The sequence below is a fragment of the Globicephala melas genome, chromosome 5 (genome assembly GCF_963455315.2).
Source record: "Globicephala melas chromosome 5, mGloMel1.2, whole genome shotgun sequence".
In the NCBI taxonomy this organism is placed as follows: domain Eukaryota; kingdom Metazoa; phylum Chordata; class Mammalia; order Artiodactyla; family Delphinidae; genus Globicephala; species Globicephala melas.
In genome coordinates, this window is record NC_083318.1 from 70,727,724 (window position 1) to 70,753,428 (window position 25,705).

Below are 25,705 nucleotides of genomic sequence, written 5' to 3' on the forward strand. Positions count from 1 at the left end.
TAGTCTCTTCAGCATAGTTTAGTGTTGAGTGCAATTCAGTGCATTCTAAACTTTTGAAAATTGATAATCTGTGAAAGATTCACGGGTTGATACCTTAGGTCAAATATATGTTTACTGTGTTGATTGCTGTTTCACCTTAATTGTATATCAGATATATAAGCTATGAACACAAGTTTGTACAAAAAGTATTCTCTCAAAAAGCAGTGTCTGAAAGTTGTAGAAATTCTTTTAAGTTTCTCTTTTTCTGTTGAAAACTCTGTTGATTTCTCCAGGACACCTTCTTGGTGAGGAAATTAATAGCACCCAACCTGAGGTTGGGGTAGTCCCTCCACTCGACTGTATCTTAGTGTCAGATATTTCTTCAACGTCACCTGTTGACAACGCTTTGCCCTTGGTATATTGTGCCCAGGTTAAAGGTTCTTGTAACACAAGAACCCATGTGTACACTGGGTTGGAAAATGAACTAGTGTTGACACATACACCCAGGAGAAAGTCTGAGAAAGAGCTAATGAGCTGAAATCTGTTGAGAAACAATGAAACATTTGAAAAACTCTAAAAATCTCTGGTGGGCATATGCATTGAAAAACTAAAATGTTGCAAATCCGAAACCCAGAGTACTTTTTCCCAAATAGGAAGATGTTGTCTAAGGAGGAATAAAATGCTGGATCCCTGTATTGAGACTAACTGTGTTAGTCTTAACTGGTAGTCTCATATGTATATATTTTAATATGTATACTTTATCTCACATAGATACCTTAAGATTTATTATGTGAATATCTGTACACATGTCATTAAGGATCACAAAGCTGTCCTCACACAGCCAAATAGAAAGCTTTTCCTAATTCTATAAACATAATAGTTTCATTTTATTTTTCAACTTACAATTTTATTCTTAGGTCAGTAGTTAATGATTTTATTTCTAGTTCAGATTTCAGAATGTTCATAAAATCCTCAATCTGGCAACATGCAATTAAATTAACATTTTTGTTTTAAGAGTACGAAATCAAATACATATATGTGGAAAGCACCCGCATCATGCCTGATATTGAGGCATTTAATACAATTTAGTTCTCTTTGAATCAACATTTTAATTCTCATAGTCTCAGTACTATATAGGTAAGGACCATTAGTTGCTAGTTTTCATATATTCTTTTTCTTTTTTCAATTTGTGTTACCTTAGTTCATTTTTAATAATCCGAGTGAAAATGAATTCCATTAGTATACTATCTCAACAATGCAAAATGATTCTGACAAAAATATTTTATTTTTCCTAATAAAACCAAACTAAATGCGATCTTCACATTCCAACAAAACTTTGTGGAAAAGTACTTTATATGAATATATATGAAATATTTTCAAATGTTTCAAAAAACTATGATCATGAAATTTTCTATTTTCAAATGTTTATAAATACTGTTCATTTTAGAAAGTTTACAACTTTTAAACTAATGTTTCTGTATGTTTTTCATTTGCAATCAAATAATGTGGTTTAATTATGCTTGTTGGAGTTCAGTTTTGAGTTTCTTGAAGTTAAGCTTACGTAAAGGCAAAAATACCCCTTGAAATTAAAAAGAAAATTCTGAGGTTTAAAAAAAAATCTGCACTTGTTTAATGCTTTGTCATTTTCCTTGAAATTAAAATCTGTTTTAGAAAAAGGCTCTCCACAAAACCATCTCCTGAACAAAAGGTAGGAGACACTATCTTATCTTTTGATAATTTTATTGAACAGTCAGTGTAATGAAATCTCCCCTCAGTTCAGAAATTTAAAAGAAAAAGGAGGAGGAGGAGAAAAAAGCATTATAACAATATTTGGTAGCATTGCATTACATGAAAATTTACATTTGCAAACCCTCAGCAAATTTCCTTCTAGCCCCATTAGAACTTCAGTATTGAGCACATCACCATGACTTTATCAGTTTTCCCTGTTCTGACTTGAATTCATGTTTGAGAATAACTCCCTCAGTTGTTTCTATGGAAATGAATTGTCTAGGGTACAGAAGGCCTCTTTCTTACCTGTGTCTGTTTTGTAAATGAACAGAAATAATTTGCAATTCCCTAAATCGCACAGTTACTTAGGATCAGAATGAGGACCCAAATCCAAGTCCCTCAAACCTCCCAGACTACCCACTCCACGGAATGTAGGCACATCTAAGGAGGCCTTGGTGGAGCACATCTCAGCAGAGTTAGAATGAATGACAGCTTCCCCCAGCAAGCTGTGTTAGTGTATACCAAACACTTCAGTACCCTAGCTGCGGTGTATAGGAAGCCTCCAAGAGGTAAGCTTAGGTTACAAAGAGTCTTAACTTTTATCTATAACAATGAACAACATATGTTTCCCAATGAAAGCTTTGCTTGAAAAAAACAAACAAAAAAAGTTTTTTGAGAGAGCCGACTACCTGAGATACCTTTTCCTACTTTGGTCACAAATCACAAAAAAACCTTTCTTCCTGAGGGAAAACTGAATCTCCATTAATGCCATTAGTATGGGAGAAAGCCTTTGAGTTAGAAGCCACTTTCATTTTTATATGTAGAACTTCCCCTGTGGCTGGGGACAGAGGGGGCAGAATCTCTTCAGGCCAAGCCCTACCAGCCTCAAGCTTGTCCAGCCCTCAGGAGACAAGGCCTCACACCAGTTTTCTGCACTGGGACCCTCATAAGACCACATGGCCCTCACTCGCACCCAGCCACATGTAGGCCCCAGCAACTACTTGACTGGGGGGAAGCACATGGAGGGGGTTGGTAGTGGAGATAAGAGCCATGTTCTGAGCACCATGTTCCCAGAATCCCTTCCCACCCCCTGCCTTCTGTGATCCAGCCAGTAACTCCTGACTGCCAGCATGCAACTCAATCTGGCCCCAAAGCCTGTGGCACTATTTACAATAGCCAAGACATAGAAGCAACCTAAATGTCCATCAGCAGATGAATGGATAAAGAAGATGTGGTATATGGGCTTCCCTGGTGGCACAGTGGTTGAGAATCTGCCTGCTAATGCAGGGGACACGGGTTCGAGCCCTGGTCTGGGAAGATCCCACATGCCGCGGAGCAACTAGGCCCGTGAGCCACAACTACTGAGCCTGTGCGTCTGGAGCCTGTGCTCCACAACAAGAGAGGCCACGACAGTGAGAAGCCCGCACACCATGATGAAGAGTGGCCCCCGCTTGCCACAACTAGAGAAAGCCCTCACACAGAAATGAAGACCCAACACAGCCAAAAATAAATAAATAAATAAAAAAGAAGATGTGGTATATCTATACACAATGGAATATTACTCAGCCATAAAAAAGAATGAAATAACGCCATTTGCAGCAACATGGATGGACCCAGAGATTATCATACTGTCAGAGAAAGACAGACATTATATGATATCACTTATACAAGAAATCTAAAAAAAATAATAATAATACAAATGAACTTATTTACAAAAAAGAACTAGACTCAGACATAGAAACTTATAATTACCAAAGGGTGGTGGAGCGGAGAGGGAGAAATTAGGAGTTTGGGATTAACATACACACACAACTATATATAAAATAGATTAACATACACATACAACTATATATAAAATAGATAACTAACTATATATAAAATAGATAACTAACAAGGACCTACTGTACAGCACAGGGAACTATACTCAGTATCTTATAATAACCTATAATGGAAAAGAATCTAAAAAAAGAATAGATTTTATATATATATATATATATATATATATATATATAAAATCACTGAATCACTTTACTATACACCTGAAACTAACACAACATTGTAAATCAACTATATTTCAATAAAAAAATTTTTTAAACTAGGTACAATAAAAGCATTAAAAAAAAAAAGCTTGTGAACTGCATTGTGAATGACTTCTATAGGGACTCACTAACCATAGAAACCAAATACAGGGCCCTGATTGTTTAGCATCTATGGATAAAGTCTCTAGATCTTGCCTGGAATGGATCTGGGTAAAGGTATATGGCTCCTCCTTAAGTTAATTGTGCCTAACAAACATTCAGAAAATAAACTCAAGAAGATCCCATAGCCTAAGCGCAATAAAACAAGATTGTTTCACAGACCAGGAATGGACAAACTAGCTCTCCGGCTCAGAAGGTCTCCTTGTCTCTCAATTAGCTTTTGCCTTTGTTTTCACTATGAACATTGCATCATATTACTAGAAGAGATTTAGATAAAGTATAGTTGAATAAAAGAGATCACACTTCTTCTTAACCCATGGAACAGTAGGGCTGAGTTATAATGGGCAAGCCTTGCAAGAAACAGAAAATAAATTCTTATGGATAGAATGCGGTTTTATTTACCCTTGTTACCTTATTTGCACTTAATTCCTTCTGAGTAATCTTGCATGCACAGAAAAAAGGGCAAGGCTTTGAGAGTAGGGATCATAGGAGCGCAGGGTGTAAACTTAAGGAAGGCAGTGATTCAGCCTTTCAGCAAGTACTGAGACAGACAGACACTCAGCAAAGGGAGGCTGCTGGATTGAGTCCACATGGGCAAAAAAGAGGATCAACATCAGTGGCATCACAATGTGGTTTCACTGTGAGAACCAATCTGGTTTAGAATCAGGCAGACTGAAGGAATTCAGTGCAATTCAGGTTACACGCAGCAGTTCCACTTCTTATGGGGACGTGCCTGCTGATGGGAGATTAGCCCGCAGCCAGAGGAAAAATAAAAAGCGTGGAGGAACTGGTCAAACAAGATCAAGTGTTATATTACTTGTTTTGCTGCACAGCGTGGAGTAGCTGGGGCTGGATGAAGCAGGTCCCCACGACACGAGCACACCTTTACCTTTACAACATCAGGATAACTTACAGTCCAACAGACTGAAGACTGAACACTTCTACCAAACACATGTGTGTGTGCAGTGTCTCTGAAAGTCCACGACTTCAGGATCGTCAATGAGCCATAAAGGCTGAGATCTAAAACATGCAGCTGAACAGAAACACGCCCAGTTTGGTTCCCAAGCAGACAAGAAAACGAGGCTTACTTTCAGAGTCAGAAGTCAATTCACCTGACTTTCATTTTCCCCAATCAACCAGCAGATTTCACAAAGCAACAAACCCCCTTCCTAAAATATTTGAACTTTTGGCTCTTTCCTCAGGTTTCATGGAATTCTGCACGTAGTGTGTGCCGCTACCCACCTCCCCCCTCGCGCCCCCACGAGATATACAGAGTAGAATCCTCTATTGGCTCCTTTAATATCTTCTCCAGAGACCTGGTAGGACTGCTATCAAGTGGGGAGAAGCTGCAGACTTCCTGCCTCTGGATTTCTGGCTCCTTGTAAAAAGCCATTGTATTCCCTCTGCTCTCCTTGGCTTTGATTCCCTGGCCGTGCTGGTGTCTTAAGGCAGGCTGGCTAAAGCATCCAATGCTTTCCTGTTGAATAGCTGTTAGTCATCAGGCATCAATGAGACGTCTTTCTCCCTTAGTTCAACCTTTTAAAAAACTTCACAAGAAGCCTTGACCCAGAGGAAACACATCTATACATACATAAAGTATTTTATCTCGTGCAATGATGTTTGGCTCTAACTGCACATTACTTCCACCTGAGAAGGCTTTTGTACATTCCTGTGCCTGCGCCCCACCCTGGACCAGTTAAAGAGATCATTTGAGGGTGGGGTACAGCAACACTATTTGTTAGAAGATGATTTTTCACATGCAGCCAGGGTTGAGAACAGATTTAATCTAAGACCCCACCTATACAAGTTACATCCCAATTGCAAAGTTGTTTTTTTAAAAGTGCTGAAATATAATATATGCACATTCTGTGGTTGTGGTTATTTTCAATTTCTTAGACAGATTTCAACAATCTTTGAAGTGAGGTACATAATCTGTACCTGCGTAGAAGCGTATAGTAGCTTTCAACGGAAGAGCTCTAGATAACTGGCAACAGAAGAGTCAGTAGAGATGTATCATTTAGGAACAGGGTTGGCTTCAGGTAATTCAACATCTAACGTCTATACTGCTGTAAAGAAATGGGGATTCATTTGTCTCATAAACAAGAAGTCTGGAAGTGGGCAGTTCAGGGTTGGCGCAACGGCTCCACAACGACAGGAGAGACTCATGCCCTTTGTATCTTTCTGCTCTATAAATAAGGCTCCCAGATTTAACAACAACAACAAACACCACCCAGCTGAATTTGAATTTCAGACACACAACGCATCAATTCAGTCTAAGTATGTCCATACAATCTTTGGAACACACTTACTGTAACAAAGAGTCTGACTCCATTTTTGATGTTTGACTAATGAATGACAGTTTTCAAGCCCCATCAGTGTCTCCTTCTCTTCTGCCCACGCCTGAGCGAGCTGATAAGAACGGCTGCTCCCTCCTTCGGTACCAGCTAGAAGGTCAAACAACGCAAGCTCAGCCCCTTCCCCTCAGCTCCAGCCCTCCTCACCACAAAACCCCAAGGTGGCTGCCCCTCCCTGCTCTCTCAAGTCATTTTTGGGTCTGCTGGGGAACCTGTCCCCTGATGTCCCCAGAAACCCTCATTATGTGAGTCGGAAATCTTTCCTACTCTCTCGGTATGTGTATGATGTCAACAGTCACAACATTGGAATCAAATTTGTGATAGGGGTTCACCCATTTCTGGGGGTGACCACAACAGGAGAAAAGGCTACAACACTTTCACTAAAAAACTGTTTGTTGGGACTTCCCTGGCAGTCCGCTGGTTAGGACCCGGTGCTTTCACTGCTGAGGGCACAGGTATGATCCCTGGTTGGGCCGCGCGGCGGCCAAAAAAAAAAAGATTGTTGATTATCTGAAATTCAAATATAACTGGGCTGCCTATATTTTATCTGGCAACTCCATCCATGGGCCTTCATCTTCATGCTTATTTCCTCAGAGTCCCAGATAGACATTATACCTTCAGGTCTCAAAGCCATGTTCCAAGCAGGAAGAAGCAACTTCCTTTTGGTGAGACTTGTTTTTTCCTGCAGGAAGGGAAGCTCTCATCAGGTGCTTGTGGCTGCATCTCGTTATGTGGAACTTTCTCACGTGGGTATGTTTGCCACAAGACAGCCTAGAAAATTGAGTATTTCAACCTTTCATAAAAGGAAGAATAAAGGGTGATACCTGACTTTTGGAAGGTAAACCCCCAACTCCTACAAGGACGTATGGAAGAGGTATACTATCTTCGAAATACCTTCACTTACCCAATACCTTCTCCTGACCAGTTCAGGAGAGGCCAACCTATACCAGCCACCAACATGGTCTGCAAATGCCAGCAGAGCAACCAGGCTGATAAGGAATGTTGCTGAGACCAGAGGTGCCAGGGGACACTGCTCCAATCCAAGCAGCCCTCCCATTCACGTCACCACCTCGAGGTCACCTTGCCAGGGCGGACAGTCGCCATCTGCATCGGGGGCGGGGGGGGGGGGCTGGACGGATTATTGGCACCAGCATCCATTCTGATTGGTCTGTACCTGTACCAAATCAGTTGGTAAATATTTTGAATGTCACCCCCAGATAAAGCCACCCCTCTCTCTTCTATGCCCAGATGCTACCTTGGCAGAAACAGAGGGAAAGGCAAAATCTGAGAGACAACCCACTTCACCCACAGAGAATATTTTTGGTTTTGCCCTGGACTAAAGTTACAAGATTGAGCTAACTTGAGTTTTCCCAGCAAGTAGGGGCACCCGAGGAAAATAGGAAAATTACAGACAAAATAAAGTATCTGCAGGTTGCTTGTATATCTGGCAGTCGTGTGAGGAAATTTCCATCCTTGCTGCAGACATAAGGATTATCCACTTCCTCTATTAAATACTGATGTGTCTATATGGATTTATATTTCTCTGTAGATTTATTCAGGTATCTTTTTTTTTATTAATCTGATATCTATCCCTAACATAATGTATTTTTCTCTACGTAAATAGGGAAAGGGAGATATAGAAAATGTACATGTAAGTCAAATGTTCTGAAAAAAATAAGATTTCTACCAAAAAGAAGAATGGATGACCACCTGAGGTTATACACTACAACCAGAAGGAAAAGTGATCCACCATTGTGTGGAAAAGCAATGGATTGGCCCAGAATCCCAAGAGGAGAGCTGCTTATAAGACTGGTCACCCACCTCTGGAAGACGAAGCCTCTGGATAATTCCACTACTTTTATTTCATTGGGTTATTCCATGAGTCTTTATTTAGCTTAACTCTGTGTCAGGCCCTGTTCGAGGACCTGGGGATACAGCAGTGAACAACAGACAAAAATGCCTGAACTCACACATGTTAGAGTTTCAAGGGTAGGGAGACAGAAAATACACAGAATAAATAAGAATAAATGTATTATATTGTTATATAGTGTTAAGAGCTATAGAGAAAAATTATACAGAAAAGGGAGACAGGGAAAGTCCATGGTGGGGTAATCATTTTAAATAGGGTGATTCAAGAAAGCCTCACAGGGCTTCCCTGGTGGCGCAGTGGTTGAGAATCCGCCTGCCGATGCAGGGGACACGGGTTCGTGCCCCGGTCCGGGAAGATCCCACGTGCCGCAGAGCAGCTGGGCCCGTGAGCCATGGCCGCTGAGCCTGCGCGTCCGGAGCCTGTGCTCCGCAAAGGGAGAGGCCACAAAAGTGAGAGGCCCGCGTACCGCAGAAAAACAAAAACAAAAAAACAAACAAAAAAACAAAACAGGGGTTCTTCACATATATATGAAATCTAAGAAAACAAAACAAAACAAAAAAGTCATTAAGTACCTAGGGGTAAGACGGGAATAAAGACACAGACCTACTAGAGGATGGACTTGAGGATATGGGGAGGGGGAAGGGTAAGCTGGGAGAAAGTGAGAGAGTGGCATGGACATATATACACTACCAAATGTAAAACAGATAGCTAGTGGGAAGCAGCTGCATAGCACAGGGAGATCAGCTCGTGCTTTGTGACCACCTAGAGGGGTGGGATAGGGAGGGTGGGAGGGAGGGAGACGCAAGAGGGAAGAGATATGGGAACGTATGTATAACTGATTTACTTTGTTATAAAGCAGAAACTAACACACCATTGTAAAGCAATTATACGCCAATAAAGATATTAAAAAAAAACCAGGGGTTCTTAATTTTTTTAATGGTACGAATCACTTTGGAAGTCCAGTGAAACCTTTATACCCCTTCTCAGCATAATGTTTTTAAATGAATAAAATAAAAATATACACAACTAATACGGTAACCAATTATACTGAATGAAAGTTATCAAAATATTTTAAAAACATGTGTGCCTTAGTAACATGTCTTGTTTACTGAGTTAAGTGACAAGATCTAGTGGCAGTCCTAAAAGCTGAGACTTTGAAGTAGTGATGAATGCAAATTCTTTCTCAAGAAAGCTGAGGGCTTCCCTGGTGGCGCAGGGGTTGGGAGTCCGCCTGCTGATGCAGGGGACACGGGTTCGTGCCCCGGTCCGGGAAGATTCCACATGCTGCGGAGAGGCTGGGCCCGTGAGCCATGGCCGCTGAGCCTGCGCGTCCGGAGCCTGTGCTCCGCAACGGGAGAGGCCACAGCAGTGAGAGGCCCGCGTACCACAAAAAAAAAAAAAAAAAAAAAAAAAGAAAGCTGAAACAACTCCCACATGATATGAAAATAACAGTTCTTTGCATTAAGACAAAGTCACAGACATTGCTAATATAATGTACTGGGGTTTTGGAGGTGCGGGGGGGGGGGGTTGGTTGTTCCGGGGTTTTGTTTTGTTTTGTTTGCCTACATTTAGAATGACAGGAAATGCTAAATTTTAGTTAAAGGCTAGCAAAAACAAAGATGTGATTTTTTTTTTTTTTTTTCCTTTCAAGTTCATGGATCTCTTTAATCTCAGGTCAAGATCCTTTTGTAACTAGATCAGTGGTTCCCGAGCAAGGGTGACTTTACCTGCCCGGGAACATTTGGCAATGTTCTAGAGACATTTTTGGTTGTCACCACTAGGGGGAGTGGGGTGTGTTATTGGCATCTAGTGAGTAGAGGCCAGGGATGCTGCTAAATATCTTACAATACACAGCACATCCTTCCACAGCAAAGAATTATCCAGCCCGAAATGTCAATAGCACGGAGACTGAGAAGCCCAGAACTGGAGGAAGATTTTCTAAAGGGAGTTGGGAAGTCGGCCCCTGGCCCAAACCACATACCCAGTCCTTAGGAAGCCCCAAAAGAATATAACCCTCCACCCTCACTCTAAGTGCTGCTGGGTTTGGAAGGTGCTTCCAAGGGAACACAATTTGGGGCAGATACAAGGAAAGAGCAGAGGACAATACAGGCAAGGGAATAGGGTGAGTTATTAAAAGAACAGCAACCAACTGGTAAAAAGGCATTTGGGCTTTGGCACTATTTACAAAAAATGAACATAAACATATGTTTTAGCTCTGAATTCCACCCCTAGGCATATACTTCACAGAAATACATACATATTTTCACCAAAAGACATGTAGAACAATGTTCATAGCAGCATTCATCTTAATAGCCCAAAATTGGAAACAACCCAAATATCCATCAAGAGTAAAATAGATAAATAATTTGTGACATGAACAGTAGAAGACTATATGCAATGAGAATGAATGAATACAACTATATGCAACACGGACGGATCAAACAAACGTACTAAGTAAAAGAAGCCAGGCGCATAGGGTCCATACCATAGGATTCCATTTATAGAAAGTTCAAGAATACCTCATACTAATTCATGGTGTTAGAAATGAGGATACTGATTACTATTAGTTTAATGACTTAAACAGAAATGAGAATGGATTCTGAAATTCTAGAATGTAACCATTTCTTGATATGAGTGCGAGTTACACAGACATATTCGCTGTGAAAATTAAGCCATATACATATGATTTGTGTACTTTTGTTTATGTATATGTGAGCAAAGGGTTAACAGCAGGCCTGTGCTCTTTTTCTCCCAGACCTAGACCTTCCTGGGAGGATTTTAGGTTTGTCTTCTCCCAGCATCAGTACCCTAGATATGTCCCCAAGTTAAGACAGATTTGGAATGTTGGGTACCAAGGCCAGACGTGTATTTTACACACTGTGAAATCTCTGATCTGTGAAACAGCACATGAGCTGGGAGACCCATCAACTGTAGGCCTACGTGACGGGTGATAAACCCAGGGAGAAGCTTCTTTGTATGAAGATGAACCCCACACCCCATGGCCTCATCACCAGCAACTATATACAAGTCTCTAGGCAAGAGAGGACGGGCCCAAGCATCGATGCACATGGAGAATTGTTGGCTTCCACTGAGACTGAAGGGCTGTGCATGCTCTTTCCTGTCCTGAATCCTTCTAAAAAGCTAAGCAAACTAAGTGCTGGATCAAATGCTACTGTGTCTTATGAGTTTGATTGACAGTCAAACCTGTTACCCATGCAATAGTGGGACAGTGTATATTGTACTTCAATAAAAAGTTTACTAAAGAAAAAAATTCCTTTGGCTATTCTTGCCAACCTATTATTCACACTGATCACATCTTCTGCTTGGCCTCCAAATTCCTTCCATTTTTCTGAGCTTCTCCTCTCTCCTCTGACCTCCTGTCTTCTCCTTTTAGGACTCTCACCCACAACCAACCCTTAAACTTCCTGTTCATTTCTAACGCAGAGCTGATTAAGTATTGCACTATCTCACCCCAAACTAGTTAAGCTACCCACAGAGAGCCCATATCAATAACTAATACTGAGATTCATTGCAAAACATAGTTCTCTTCCAGGGGAAGTCATGTGACTACTTCTTTTTTTTTTTTTTTTGCGGTACGCGGGCCTCTCACTGTTGTGGCCTCTCCCGTTGCGGAGCACAGGCTCCGGACGAGCAGGCCAAGCGGCCATGGCTCACGGGCCCAGCCTCTCCACGGCACGCGGGATCCTCCCGGACCGGGGCACGAACCCGTGTCCCCTGCATCGGCAGGCGGACTCTCAACCACTGCGCCACCAGGAGAGCCCATGTGACTACTTCTTAAAGAATTTTTTTCTTTTGCTAGACAGAAAATGCTGAATCTCTGTCCATAGACATTCCGAATTCACACATTATCTGGAGTCTCAGTTACCTATGTGACAATCCAGTTGTTCCTTTCCTAATTTGGTGTCTCAAACTTTCCTGACTTGTTAAAATGAATAGAATTTGCTTGCCAACACCAATATATGCTCTTAGAAGTGCTGGCTGCTGCCACATGATCCCCAGGCATAAGTCTACTCTGTACTGTCCCCCTGCATTGCATCTATAGGGATGGCAGATGCTCTATGTTTTCAGTGTTTGGGTTTGGGTTTTTTTTTTGGAGGGGGGAGTGGGGACTTCTAAGCTTAGCAAAGCCTGAGAAAGACATCTTCCTGCATATATTGACACTTCTTTATTTCCTATGTCATAATATTAACCTTGCCTCCCTTGGCTTTTGCTGTTAAACAGTCTCATGTCTTCTGGAGCTAGGCTTTCACATATCTCACTTGAACTAAGGTATCAGTAGTAGGAGCCCTCTGTCTCACCTTCCCATAGTAGGAATCATTAGGAGAAGGGAGATGATAGTTTCAGAAACAGCACAGTATCACAAAGATTTCTGAGACCACCACTTGCATGATCAAGATTGATAATTCTTGTGTCTGATGCTCACTGTTTCAATGCACACCGATTGAGTACCACTGATAGTCAAAGATGTCATTCCTGGAGTGGGGAAATATGATTTAAAGGTCACAACTACTGACAGCCAGCAACTTAGAATCTCACGAGAATCATAAAACACGTTCCCCCAGAACCATGATGCAGGCTGGGACAATCCACAAATAATAGGCTCCCATTGTTAAACCTAATGGTAATGACTCCAGCTTTCTGCAGCACCCTTTTCCCTATGTACTTCCAAAGCACTCAGGATGACAAAGATCAATTTCCAATCATTCCTACAAATGGTACATGAAAAATTAAGATTTAATTGTGATTCCTGGTTCTTTCATCTTGAATCCAATACCCTGGACTTCAGAAATAATGGAACTTGGTGTAATATTTGAATATCTTGTTTTTGCCTCCTCTTGTTCTTTTTTTAATTTTTTTTAAATTTTATTTATTTTTGGCTGTGTTGGGTCTTCGTTGCTGCGCGCGGGCTTTCTCTAGTTGCAGTGCGCGGGGGCTACTCTTCGTTGCGGTGCACGGGCTTCTCATTGTGGTGGCTTCTCTTGTTGCAGAGCACGGGCTCTAGGTGTGCGGGCTTCAGTAGTTGTGGCACGCGGACTTCAGTAGTTGTGGCTCACAGGCTCCAGAGCGCAGGCTCAGTAGTTGTGGTACACAGGCTTAGTTGCTCTGCGGCATGTGGGATCTTCCCGGACCAGGGCTCGAACCCGTCTGTGTCCCCTGCATTGGCAGGAGGATTCTTTTTTTTTTTTGCAGTACGCGGGCCTCTCACTGCTGTGGCCTCTCCCGCTGCGGAGCACAGGCTCCGGACGCGCAGGCTCAGCGGCCATGGCCCACGGGCCCAGCCACTCCGCGGCATGCGGGATCCTCCCAGACCGGGGCACGAACCCATGTCCCCTGCATCGGCAGGCGGACTCTCAACCACTGCGCCACCAGGGAAGCCCTTGGCAGGTGGATTCTTAACCACTGCGCCACCAGGGAAGCCCTCCTCTTGTTCTTGTGCAAAAAGAAAGTCCTCTTCTAGAAAAGGTACTGGAGGTACTTCCTATGACAAAATGAGGCTTCTTCAATCGTCCAAGTTCACATGTACAGAGTGTGAAATCTCAGAATTGAGATTCAGGTTCTGAATTGTCCTGGACAATGGATCTCACTAGAAATAGAATCATCACCAGGACCTGTTCAAAGAAGAACTTTCTCCTCTAACAGTATTCAATACTGGAACACAGGAAACTGTCTCCAAAATAATCAGATCTGTGCAAAAATAATTTGTTAAATAACATAGGGAAGATTATGAAAGACAGTTTCCAGAATGCCCACATTCATGTGGTTTGTAGAGGTGCGTTTTTCATAAAGATCTGTACAGTTCAAAAGCATGAGATTCTGCATGGGTGGCTCCTTTATTCCAGGAGCGGGCAGAATTTATTTTCATCTTCCATGCATGGGCCACCAGAATAAAGAATGTTCCTCCTCTCCAGTCTTTTCCTCAGTGAAGAATCAGGTTTTCAGGTGTGCTCAGGGGCTCTGCTGCTCTCAGAGCAGCCACCATAATGACCACTATGGAGCACTTTTCCCTTCTTCACATATGGGACATGAAGAATAGTACAGAAAAATCAGAGTTTAGAAGTCACTCTCAAACACACATAGAAAAATTATTGTCAGAATATTTTCAAGCTTTAAAAAGTTGGAAAAGCCTGTGATCTCTGAACTGTTTCCAGGAGTCAGTGCCTCTAAAGGAAGATATTCACCATCAATGACCCCACCCAGGGTTTCCTTTTGTGACAGTCTTGCCCCATGATGCTCTGGGTTGGCATTCTCTCCAGGTCACCAGGTTTCTGCAATCTCTGTGAGAACCTGCAGCAGCTCAGCAAACGTCGGGCGGCCTTTAGGTTTCTGGAAAAGGGAAGTAGAGGTGGTCAGCTCAGCTTAAGACTCACTCAGATACCAGCTCTAGGACTTGCTGACAGGACCTGGATCCAGGCTGGTTCACCACAAATGGAAGAGAAAGATATCTTGGCTGGTACGCAGGACATGAATGGCAGGTGAGCGAGGCATGAGTGTGAAAATGTAACGGTAGAGAGCGCTCCAAAAGTAGAATAGCTACAGCTGCAAACACTGGCCACGTGTGGCTATTTAAATTTAAATTACTGAAAAGAAGATACATTTTAAAATTCAGTTCTCAGTCACACTAGCCACTTCTCAATTCTTCAATAGCCAGGTGTGGCTACCATATTGGATAGTGCAGACATAGCACATTTCCATCATCACAGAAAGTTCCATTGGACAGTACTGCCCTAGAGATCGATTTGGATGACTTGATACACAGGGTAAAGGAAGAGCTGGGAGAGAGGGGCCTCTAGAGCCCCAAGCCCCCAGGCTCAGCCCCAATTATTCACTACACCTGACCCCCTGTAGAAAGATGGATTTTAGTCAAAAAGCAAAAGGCACGTTTTCATGAGGGACTTTGCAGGTCTTAGAGCACGGACTGTGCTGTCTTAAGGCTCAGTCAACAAAATCTCCAACCATGAAACCCAGGATTGGAGCCTTTTTCCTACTTCACAGTGGGATGCGGTTTGACTTTGGCTCCAAGAGGAAGCTCCACGGCATCTTTGAAATCCATAGGAAATAGAACTACTCGTGGTAGCCACATGCTCACAGAGGTCCCTGGCAGCAGGGTTAGTGGGGAGACACCACCCTTTGTGGCTTGTAAACAGAAGGCATCAATAAAAGGAGGGAGCAAGAAACAACCTAAATGTCCATCGACAGACGAATGGATAAAGAAGATGTGGTACATATATACAATGGAATACTACTCAGCCATAACAAAGATGAAATAATGTCTAGTTATTTCAGAATGAAATAATGTCTAGTTCCATGGATGGAACTAGAGATTATCATACTAAGTGAAGTAAGTCAGAAAAAGAAAGACAAATACCATATGATATCACTTACATGTGGGATCTAAAATATGACACAAATGAGCTTATTTATGAAACAGAAACAGACTCACAGGCATAGAGAACAGACTTGTGGTTGCCAAGGGGGAAGGGGGCGGCAGAGGGATGGAGTGGGAGTTTGGCAGATGCAAACTATTATGTATAGAATGGATAAACAACAAGGTCCTACTGTATAGCACAGGGAATTATAGTCAATATCCTGTGATAAGCCATAATGGAAAAGAACATGAAAAAGGATGTATATGTATGTATAACGGAATCACTTTGCGTACAGCAGAAATTAACACAACACTGTAAATCAACTATACTTCAATAAAATAAATTTTTTAAAAATAAAATAAATAAAATTTAAAAATTAAAGGACAGAGCAGAAGGATATGTGAGCACACGTAAAGCCCTCCTTGAGATCTCAAGAATAAACAGTGGCGCTTTTTGCTGGTGCTGAGGTTGTGCAGGTAGTAAAGCCTATGAAACAAGTGTTATCACTGCTAACATAATCACATTTGAATCTAGAGGTGCATAAGCGCCTCGTTTACTTCGTCCTCTTGTCAGCATCTTATTTACTCCTTTCTCTGTCTCCTCTCCACAGATATGTAAAATCTCTAAAAGTATTATATTGTATGTGCATGTACAAGTATATTGCTTAATATACAATATATATTCCTAAGCTATTTACATTGTTATTGAAAAGATGCTCTTAAGACATCTGTTTGCTACTAACAGCTCACTTAATATTTTTTATGTCTTTCAAGATTCCTTGCAGAACAGTTAATCATATGCACAGTATTTTCATACACTGGGGATCTTTATAAAATTAATACTTCTCTGGAATGGAAACAACCATGTCGCTCTTGAAATATTGAATTTTTTTAGTGTTTGTGAATTGGGAGTCAAGTGATTTCTTTTTCAGCCAGGAGGAAATCCTCATCCAGCTGTAGTTTTTTCTGGGCTGAAAGAGTCAGCTAGAAAGAGAGAACTGTCAAAATCACAGAGGAGTCTGATGAAGCGGAGTGGTGTGTTGAGTCAGCGCCCAGAAGAGACAGAGGTGGGATATAAACCCTCTGACTTTATTTTCAAGCTTGGCATTTCAAGTAAAAGAGAAACTGGCCTCCCAGGAGATAAGTTTCCCAGTAGAAGTTCCTGGCACACTTTCTGCCTTCATTCCTATTCTCGTTTAATCTCTCTATCAGGAGTCTTGAGTGCCATAGAAGAGATGAAACCCATTACTTTTAGCCTTGGAAAAGCAAGACAAATTAGAGTGAAGTAAATAAAAACACCATCCTTCTCTTTCAATGTGGAAATTGAACAAGCCTGATTCTACCCTTAGTTTCCACCCAAGCAGTTCTTAAAAGGAGTAAAACGTCTCATCACTGAGGCTTTAGTAACATCGAGAGTTTCTGCAGGAACCAACTTCAGCAAGGTAAGACTTGGAAAATGCACTGAATTCCTCAGATGAAAGGCCATTGTTAAAAACAAAATGGATTAATGATTTTGTAGTGGAAGTACTTCTGGCTCTCAGGGGTCATTACCGAGAAATAGACACCTTTTCCTGCCATGACGAAGTGCTGGAGTAATGTGGGTGATAAACAGATCTACTCTCAGATGCTGGAACTGCCAACCTTTGCAGGAAAGTAAGGGACACTCACCTCATGCCAGCAGCTGTACATGACTTCATATATGGAAATCGGTGCCAGGTGAGGTCGGTACAGCCTGAAGCCTTTAGAAATCGCTTCCACAACTTGCAAATTTGACTTATTTTCAAAAGGCATTTTTCCTTCTGTAAAAACTTCCCACATCAAAACTCCTGCAAATAAAATGCATGAAAATAAGAGGTTAGAGAAATGGTTACTTGGAACTGAAACAGCTGTTTCAAGTTACAACCCCTTATTTTCCTCCTGCAGTCACTGAGTTACAATCATCCAGAATGACAGCAGTTCTGTCTAGGAAGCAGACCCTGTGCATCTTACTTTTTGAAGAGGCCTATGAACTGAATATATTCCAAGTGAAAACAATGCCTTTCCTTTTCCATTGGTCATGACTGCCTCCTTATTGGAAGAAAAATGCCGGCAGCATCTTCATTTCAAAGTACTGCTCATGTCTCCACACCCTGAAATCAATGAAACTTTGCCATTCCATAGAAAATGACAGAATTGTGTGATCCCCTGCTGCCTGCTAAAGCCAAGAGTTTACCAGCCAGTAGATAGCATGCGTTCCCATCTTCCCACTGAAAGACTGCTGGGTAGAGTCCCAGAAAATCTGGCAGGGGCTCTGTTTATAAGTAGGTGTTCAAAAATCATTGATTGAGTGATGAAACTCCTTCAAGGCTCCCAATTTGAGTTCATTTAATTACTCTACAAATATGTATTAGGTATTGATCAGAGGCCAGGCCTGTGCTAGAGCCAGAGAATTCTTAAGACTGAAACCAGTCTATGTGCTCAAGAAGCTCACTGTACAGTGAGGAAGAAAGACAAGTGGTCAGGGAAAACTCAAGGAGTTCTAAATGTTCTACAACCACCAGGTGAGATCCTTGTGTTGCTGTCCACTGGTCTCACAACTTAACTGCTCTCCCGTAGAGCTTATAATGTCACCTGCCGAGACTACCACATGTCAGTGGAGCGCTAATGAGATCAATACAAGCTTAACCTTATTGTGGGCAATAATATTCACACCTTTTGAGGGTGCAGATGTCTCTCCAAAGCCAAGAAGCCATCCAGAAAGGTACAGGTGAAAGAGAATAGATAGATTATTATACATTTGTTGCCATTTTTTGAAAGTCAACTCAAAGAACAAACTCCATGGGACAGAGGTCCACAGTATCTCTTTTTCAATGAAGAACGTTACCCAATATAAACAGCAATGGATAGATCCCAAGGAAGCCTATGTCTAATTTCACAAAATAGGAAGGTGATAATGTAAATGAGATGGCATCACTCAAAGTCAGACAATGAAGTTTATTAATTACACTCAAGATTTAACGATGCCGTAAGATCAGTTTTTCTTGCAAGTCTCTGTGGTGTGGGAAAGTTGGCTGAGTTTGTTTTCTAGATCAGTAGACTCTGTTATGGTTTTACAGCAAGTGCTCAGTGGGAAGGGAAAAGACCCAAGAGGCAAACTTCATGTAAGAAGGTGTATGACACCAGTTGCCAAAGACAGCCTGATGTGTTTAGAACACCTAAGACAGAAACACAGTTATAAGAAGACCTTTAGCTACATCATATTAAGAAATCAAAGTTAAAACAGCAATCCCTATTTTATGAGAACCTACTGTATAGCACAGGGAACTCAGTGCTCTCTGGTGACCTAAATGAGAAGGAAATCCAAAAAAGAGGGGACATATGTATACATATAGCTGATTCACTTTGCTGTACAGTATAAACTAACACGATACGGTAAAGCAAATATACTCCAATAAAAAAATAAATATTTTTTTTAAAAAGAGCAATTTATTTTATTAAAATTTTTTAATTTTATTTAATTCTATTTTATTAAATATTTTTAATTTTATTTAATTCTATTTTATTAAATCAAGCTCCAACAAATGAACATCGAATTCACTCACCAAATGACCAGACATCAGATTTGCTGCTATACTTATTGAAATGGAAAACTTCAGGAGGGGACCACTTGACTGGGAACTTGGCTCCAGAAGAACTGATATATTCATCATCCAAAACGTACCTAGGGCCATCAGATTTCAGAGCACATTGTGTTAATTACCTCTAAGTTCAGTTTACTTCAAATCCTTTTAGTTAACTCTGATTTCTAAAATACAAAGTATTTTCCACAGAAAGGTTCAGTATACCTTCTCTTCTTGCTATCAAAGTGAGAAAGTAGCCCTTATAGAGTTTCCTCCTTAAACCAAGCCTCAATTGCATTTATTGTATTTGGATCTCAGAAAACCATAGCAATTCTTCAGTCTGAAACATGCTCCACTGATTAGTTATGATAAATTCTTAATTCTGCAAAGAAGCATGCTGAATGCGCTAACAACCAAGGTTATTTTTTTAAAAAGATAAATAGATGTGAAAGAATAAACTCGAAGTTTGATGCCTTATTTTCTTTCTATATACATATAATTTTTGCAGAACAGAGAAGGGGAAAAATAAAAGTATTTGAACGTAATACATTTGGTGTGTAAAATCTCTAATGCCTTTATTCAAATGGAAATAAATCAGGAACAACTATCATCTCCTTTAAAAAAAATAACAACAACAATAAAATTAAACCCTCTCTCTTTTTTGAAAATCATACACAGTAACATCCAAGTGTGGGAATCTGGAGAAAAGAGAGGATAGCTAACGTGTGCTGTGTAGCTCCTTGAGTATGCAATATAGTATTTTTGAAATACTATATATATATAGTATACTATATATATTAAATATAAAATTAATATATTTATTAATGCTTCCCCACACACCCACTTGTTTCGCACATACCTTACCTCACCGCACCTTTAAGTCCTTTATTGAGCCAGAGGTCATTCTACTAGAGGAAAGCATGAATAACAGAAAACGAAAGGAAAAGAGCCATTTTTTTTACAGCTTTTGAGTTTCAAAAGTCTAGACTTTCCAGAGAAGGAGAAGGACTGAGTTATGAACAAAATATCTGGGAGAATGGCTCATGAATATGAATGATATCTCACTACCACCACCATCCATTCTGCTACAAAAATATCCCTTGTGCTGGGGGTGTGGGAGAGATTCAAAAGGAAAGGGAAGGAGTATTAGACACTAGGGGGTGGCTGAGGTAGGGTCCTGTACCCTGCACCCTATGAGGGCTGCCCTAGTCACACTGCAGCGAAAGAAGACCCCACTGCCCTACAGTCGGTTGGTGGGATTCAAGAGCAAAACAGAACCTGTGTCCTCTTTCCCAGGCCAAGCCCTGGGAAACACAGAAAGATTCCAGAGGACAAATGGCTATGGGTGTGCCAAGGCAGACGGGGCCTTAGCCACGTGGAGAGCTCTAGACATGGCGAATGTCAGAAATGAAGGAATCTTACAGGCAGAAATTCAAGATGAGTCAGCGGCCACCTGTGTGGATGGCCAGCCAAAGACAAAAGAGGAGGATGGTGGCTGTAAGGAAGCCAGTGTCAATGGATAACAACAGGGACCAGACAGGCCATCTCCAGTATGTGGCCCCATGAGACACACAGAATTTGGACTATGACCCTGAAGAGCATCAAGGAGAAACGCTGAAATCTCTGGGATGAAATTTCTAGCAACATGAAGGAAAGGAGATAAAAAACTGCACTGAGTTGCTGAAAATAAGGTCAGATGATTCACACTCTTGTGCTGTAGGCTTAGAGTCAGCTACTACACTTGATAAGAGAAATGCATGATGATGACAGAAAAATCAGAGCTGAGAAAATAACTTTATTCTTTCTCTATTTCAGAAATATACATATATAAGGAAAGTTTTTTTCTTAACCTTATATATATGACAAGTAGACTGAGAAATTCTTTTGAATTTTAAGATATGACATAGTTTTATTAATAACCGCCTGAAAGAAGATCAGAAGAATAGCCCACAGCCTCCGTTTCCCTCACAGCTAACACTGGTGCATGTCCTAAAGTTCAAAGTGGGTCAGCAGGCCATACAATCACATCAACACTGCCCTCAGAGAAAAAAAAACAAAGCCAAAAACATCTTCGATTTGTCTGTAGACTAATGTAAGATTCCCTCCTGTGAGTAAACAAACAAAAAAGAATATCACATACCTTGTCATTCCAAAGTCCGAAATTTTTACTATACTTGTAGAACTGACCAAACAATTCCTCGCAGCCTATACGGAGAAGAAAAGAACCCACGTGTGAATACAAAGTTTCTCTTTCCAGAGTTTCTACTCTCCTTTTCCTTAGTTTCTTTGGGCCCCAGCACTACCTCTCTGTGTGAACAGCCATGTTATTTCACGGTGATACCTATCGATGCTACATATGATTTAATGTATCTGCCCTCGTGTGATGGATTTTAATGACTTTTCAAAGAAATGACAAAAAATGAAAAGAAATTTTAACACTTTTCCTTTTTAAAATGTGTAATCTTTCTCAAGAAGTATCCTTGGTAAGTGCATCTTGGTATAAAAAACAGTGTGTATTTAAAATTTTCTCTTCATAAATAAAAAGAGGAAAGTCCAATATGCATGAAAAATAACAGATCGTCACTATATCTCTTTGGGATAGTCATTATATACAATTGCTAATAAAAACAAAGAAACTGTATCTTAAAACTTACATGTCATTGAACATAACTCTTTACAATATTTTCATATTTATTAAATTACCACAGTGAGCTAAATATAGTACTATATAATTCAGAAACAATCTATTTGATGCCAAAACAATCCATTTTCAGTCAGCTTGGTCAGGAGAATCATTGACTTGGTTATTTAGCCTCATGTAGGCCAGTGGTTTGATAGAATTTTTCTCTTTTGAGCTAATTTGTGGTTCAGTTAGTTCAAAAACAAAGCAAAAAACTTGAAATGGAGAGCCAGAAGGAGCCAGTTTGGAAGATGTTGACAAGCGCCAGCAAATGATCTCAAAGCTAAACCACAAGGCAAACCCTCCACGGAGAAAAGACTCATAGTTGGCTAATATATTTTAAGTGGCATGTAGGTGGAGAAAACAGAACTCAAAGGAAAGCAATCAAGGAAGGAACCAAGACTAGGAGGGTCTGCAGGAAGCCACCTGGAGCAAATAGAATGACCAGAACTGTCACCCGACTGAATTTTGAATTCTAATCCTTATCAGGAAGGACAAACTGCAGAGACCAGGAAAGTGAGTTAGGTGGAATTGATACCAGATCCATACATTCAAAAATGTGCTCAATGGCTACTATGGGCTGGACCCTGGGGAATGTGCCACGAGGCACGCAAAACAATGGTCGAGCATTGCTGAACTTTTCTATGTGCCAGACACTGTTCTAAGTGCTTACGCATATTAATTCATGTAATCCTCCCAACAAGTCCATATGTGGGAGCTGCTATAATTAACACCACTTTACTAGTTAACTAGCTTACTCAAGGTCACATGGCTAGTAAGAAACAAAAGCGAGATTTCAACTAGCTCTTGAGCAGGGCTCTCAACCTTGACTGCACAGTGGACTCACCAGGGAAATTTTCCAAAAATGCTGATGACTAGATCCTACCCGCAGAGATTCTGATTTTATTGGTCAGGGGTATGGGCTGGGTACTGTGATGTTTTTAAACCTCCCAGGTGATTCTAATGCACAGCTAAGTTTGAGAGCCATTGCTTGGCAACTTGTATTCTCATAATGCTGAACTGCAGCTCAGAAGTCTACGCCTTGATGTCAAGGAGTTTAGAGTCTAATATTTGTGTAAACAACTACTACAGGAAGTAGTAAATAGTAAATGCTCTGACAGTTCTAAGTCATGTGTAGGGCAAGCAGTGGTGTTCTAGGGCCAATGAAATTATGCCTCCTTTCTCTCCCCAAAATATTCCAGCCTGAATGATAAATAATATGGTCACTCGTGATGGCTCATGGAAGTTCAGGATTACCTCTAGATGACAGTATCGGGGACCTCTCAGAAATTCTCAAATTCTCATTGGATTTAATTTGGGAACTTAGAAATGAGACATGGAAGGACATAGAAGGAATAGTATGAACATCATGAATAAATATGGAGCAGACAGAAAATGTTTTTCAAGGGGAGGTAGCAAGGCAGGGAAGCAGAGCTATTTGCTTTTGGGGCAAGTCAAACTTCAATCTTCTTTGTTTGGAGAGCTGTTCTGAGCACTATGCAACAGAATGGTTTAGCATTTTGACTCCTTCCCAATAATGCCAGTAGTGCTGCTGTGATACTGCAAGAACCTAACTACCTCCACCTGAGGCAGTTTCACCCCTGGGTGAGACCCACTGGGGTTCTTCAGCATTGTATCCAGCACCTGGCAGAGTGCGTGGCATATATAGGCACTCAATACATATTTGATTATTGGTTGAAAGAAAGAAAGATAGGAGGAAGGAAGAAGCGGGGGGGAAGAGGAAAGAAAAGTAAATTAGTTTTAGTTAGTTGATTAGTGTGGTGATTAATTACTTCAAGGCGTATTTAGAGTAACACCTTACTTGGCTCCAGCATCAATGAGCAATTAAAAATAAAGCTACATGTCGCAACAGGTTACACAAATAGGAAAATGTTTAAAAATTAAGTCAAAGAATGCATTATTCAAAGTATTGAAAGTCCTAACTGATCATGTCCTTCTGAATACAAGTATAATATATACATAATCAGCAAATTTGCATCATACTTACTAAATCCCTGTGGATAAAGCAGTTTCTCTCCAGATACTCCATTCCTTCACAGATATCTTGACATGCACTCAATAGCATCTCCTTCCTAAGTTTTCCTTTCCTCTCTCTGAGATAGTTAAGCAGGCAACCATTTTCCATAAACTCCGTCACAATATAAAGGGGCCTCTGCTGTATACACACTCCATAAAGCTGAACGAGCCTTGAATGAGATAACTTCCTGGTGAAAAAAACACAGACCTGAATCGTTTTTGCATTCTGAAGTATTTGAAATCAACTGGTGATATTTACCAGCTCCATATAATGTTCATCATCAAACTATGATTAAAATTAACCCAACCACAGAGAAAGTAGAACAGTTTCCTTTCTACTTTATGTGCTGAGAAAGTGGGGTTGAGAGTTTACGCAGTACTTCCTAAGTCACTGTACATACAGAATAGTACATGCCCATGTTCTGCTTTTCTCTTTTCCATTTTGTAAGCCTTTTGCTTCCTCAGTACTGCTGCTCCTTGCCCAGTTCCTGTTCCCTGAGTTTCAACCTCCCCAACTGCAGCTGCTTAGACAAAAAATTCTGGACAGACAGGAGGGAGGAAAGATTGATTGATGCGCATTAAATTCTAAAGAATAAAGGCATTTAAAGGAAATTTTTAGATTAAGTTGAAGACTGAAAAACATTTACCAACGTGAAACCCTTCTCTGTATTTAGTAATTACACACACACACACACACACACACAAGTCCTCAAATACTGCCTGTTAAAGTACACACACTAAAATAATCTTTTTTTTTTTTTTTTAATTTATTTTTGGCTGTGTTGGGTCTTCGTTGCTGCGCGCGGGCTTTCTCTAGTTGTGGTGAGCAGGGGCTACTCTTCGTTGTGCTGCGTGGGCTCCTCATTGCGGTGGCTTCTCTTGTTGCAGAGCAGGGGCTCTAGGCGCCCTGGCTTCAGTAGTTGTGGCTCGCGGGCTCTAGAGCGCAGGCTCAGTAGTTGTGGCGCATGGGCTTAGATGCTCCACAGCATGTGGGATCTTCCCGGCCAGGGCTCGAACCTGTGTCCCCTGCATTGGCAGGCAGATTCTTAACCACTGAGCCACCAAGGAAGCCCCCTAAAATAATCTTTTTAGTCATTTATACTTCAAAAGTTTATTGTTTCTTCTCGACTATAGTATTCAGGTTTTAGAGAAATTAGAATTACTTATATATTTTTACTATTATAAATGTAATTAATTCACATATTTTCCTATATGCACTGCTACTTATAAGCTACATCCAGAGATACAAACCCACAGTTGATCAACTAAAATAAAGGATCCTTTAAAAGCAATGCAGTGTTATAATAATTTAAAGAAAATGTCATGCTCCCAAACAAAAGAGCTGAATTCAAGTTGTTTTATCTCCTATTGATGCATGACCAGGAGCAACTTATTTAAAATTTCTAAGCCTCAGTTTTTTCACATGTAAAATAAGGATAATAAAACCTGTCCTTCTTTCTTCCAATGAATATTAAATGAGATAATGTATGTGAATGTATTATAAAAAGTATAAACCATGGTAAAAATATAAAGATAAAATTTTTAATTTTAGTAGAAATTTATGGGCTGAAAAAAAGACTGGTTTTCTTTCATCTTCCTAAATAATCTTTTAGCAGGTACTCTGGAAACACCATGAGTACAGGCCCCCAATTTAGGCTATATTCTAAAATATGGTAATTAAGAACACAGTAGAGATTTGAAGTTACTCTGCTAGTGCACTGGAAAAACTACACGGGATGACAATTTTGTTTAACAATTATGGCCCCTACTATAAGATCTGGCATATAGTAGTTGCTCAATAAATATTTGTTGATTACTATGTTAGCTAAGACTATGGACTTTGTACCCAGACAGTTCACAGTTTTGATTACAA

General features: G+C 40.7%; 1 protein-coding gene across 1 annotated transcript in view; it reads right to left on the reverse strand.

Moving 5' to 3' along the window:
- Window positions 1-14,405: 14,405 nt before the first annotated feature.
- Window positions 14,406-25,705, reverse strand: part of TXK (TXK tyrosine kinase) — a 46,691-nt gene continuing 35,391 nt past the window's right edge. The window contains exons 10-14 of the mRNA XM_030880478.2: window positions 23,804-24,020; window positions 21,256-21,320; window positions 19,098-19,216; window positions 17,185-17,342; window positions 14,406-14,474 (exon numbers count right to left, since the gene is read on the reverse strand). Of these exons, the coding sequence (XP_030736338.1) occupies window positions 14,406-14,474; window positions 17,185-17,342; window positions 19,098-19,216; window positions 21,256-21,320; window positions 23,804-24,020 (628 nt within the window). The remainder of the gene's footprint in view (window positions 14,475-17,184; window positions 17,343-19,097; window positions 19,217-21,255; window positions 21,321-23,803; window positions 24,021-25,705) is intronic.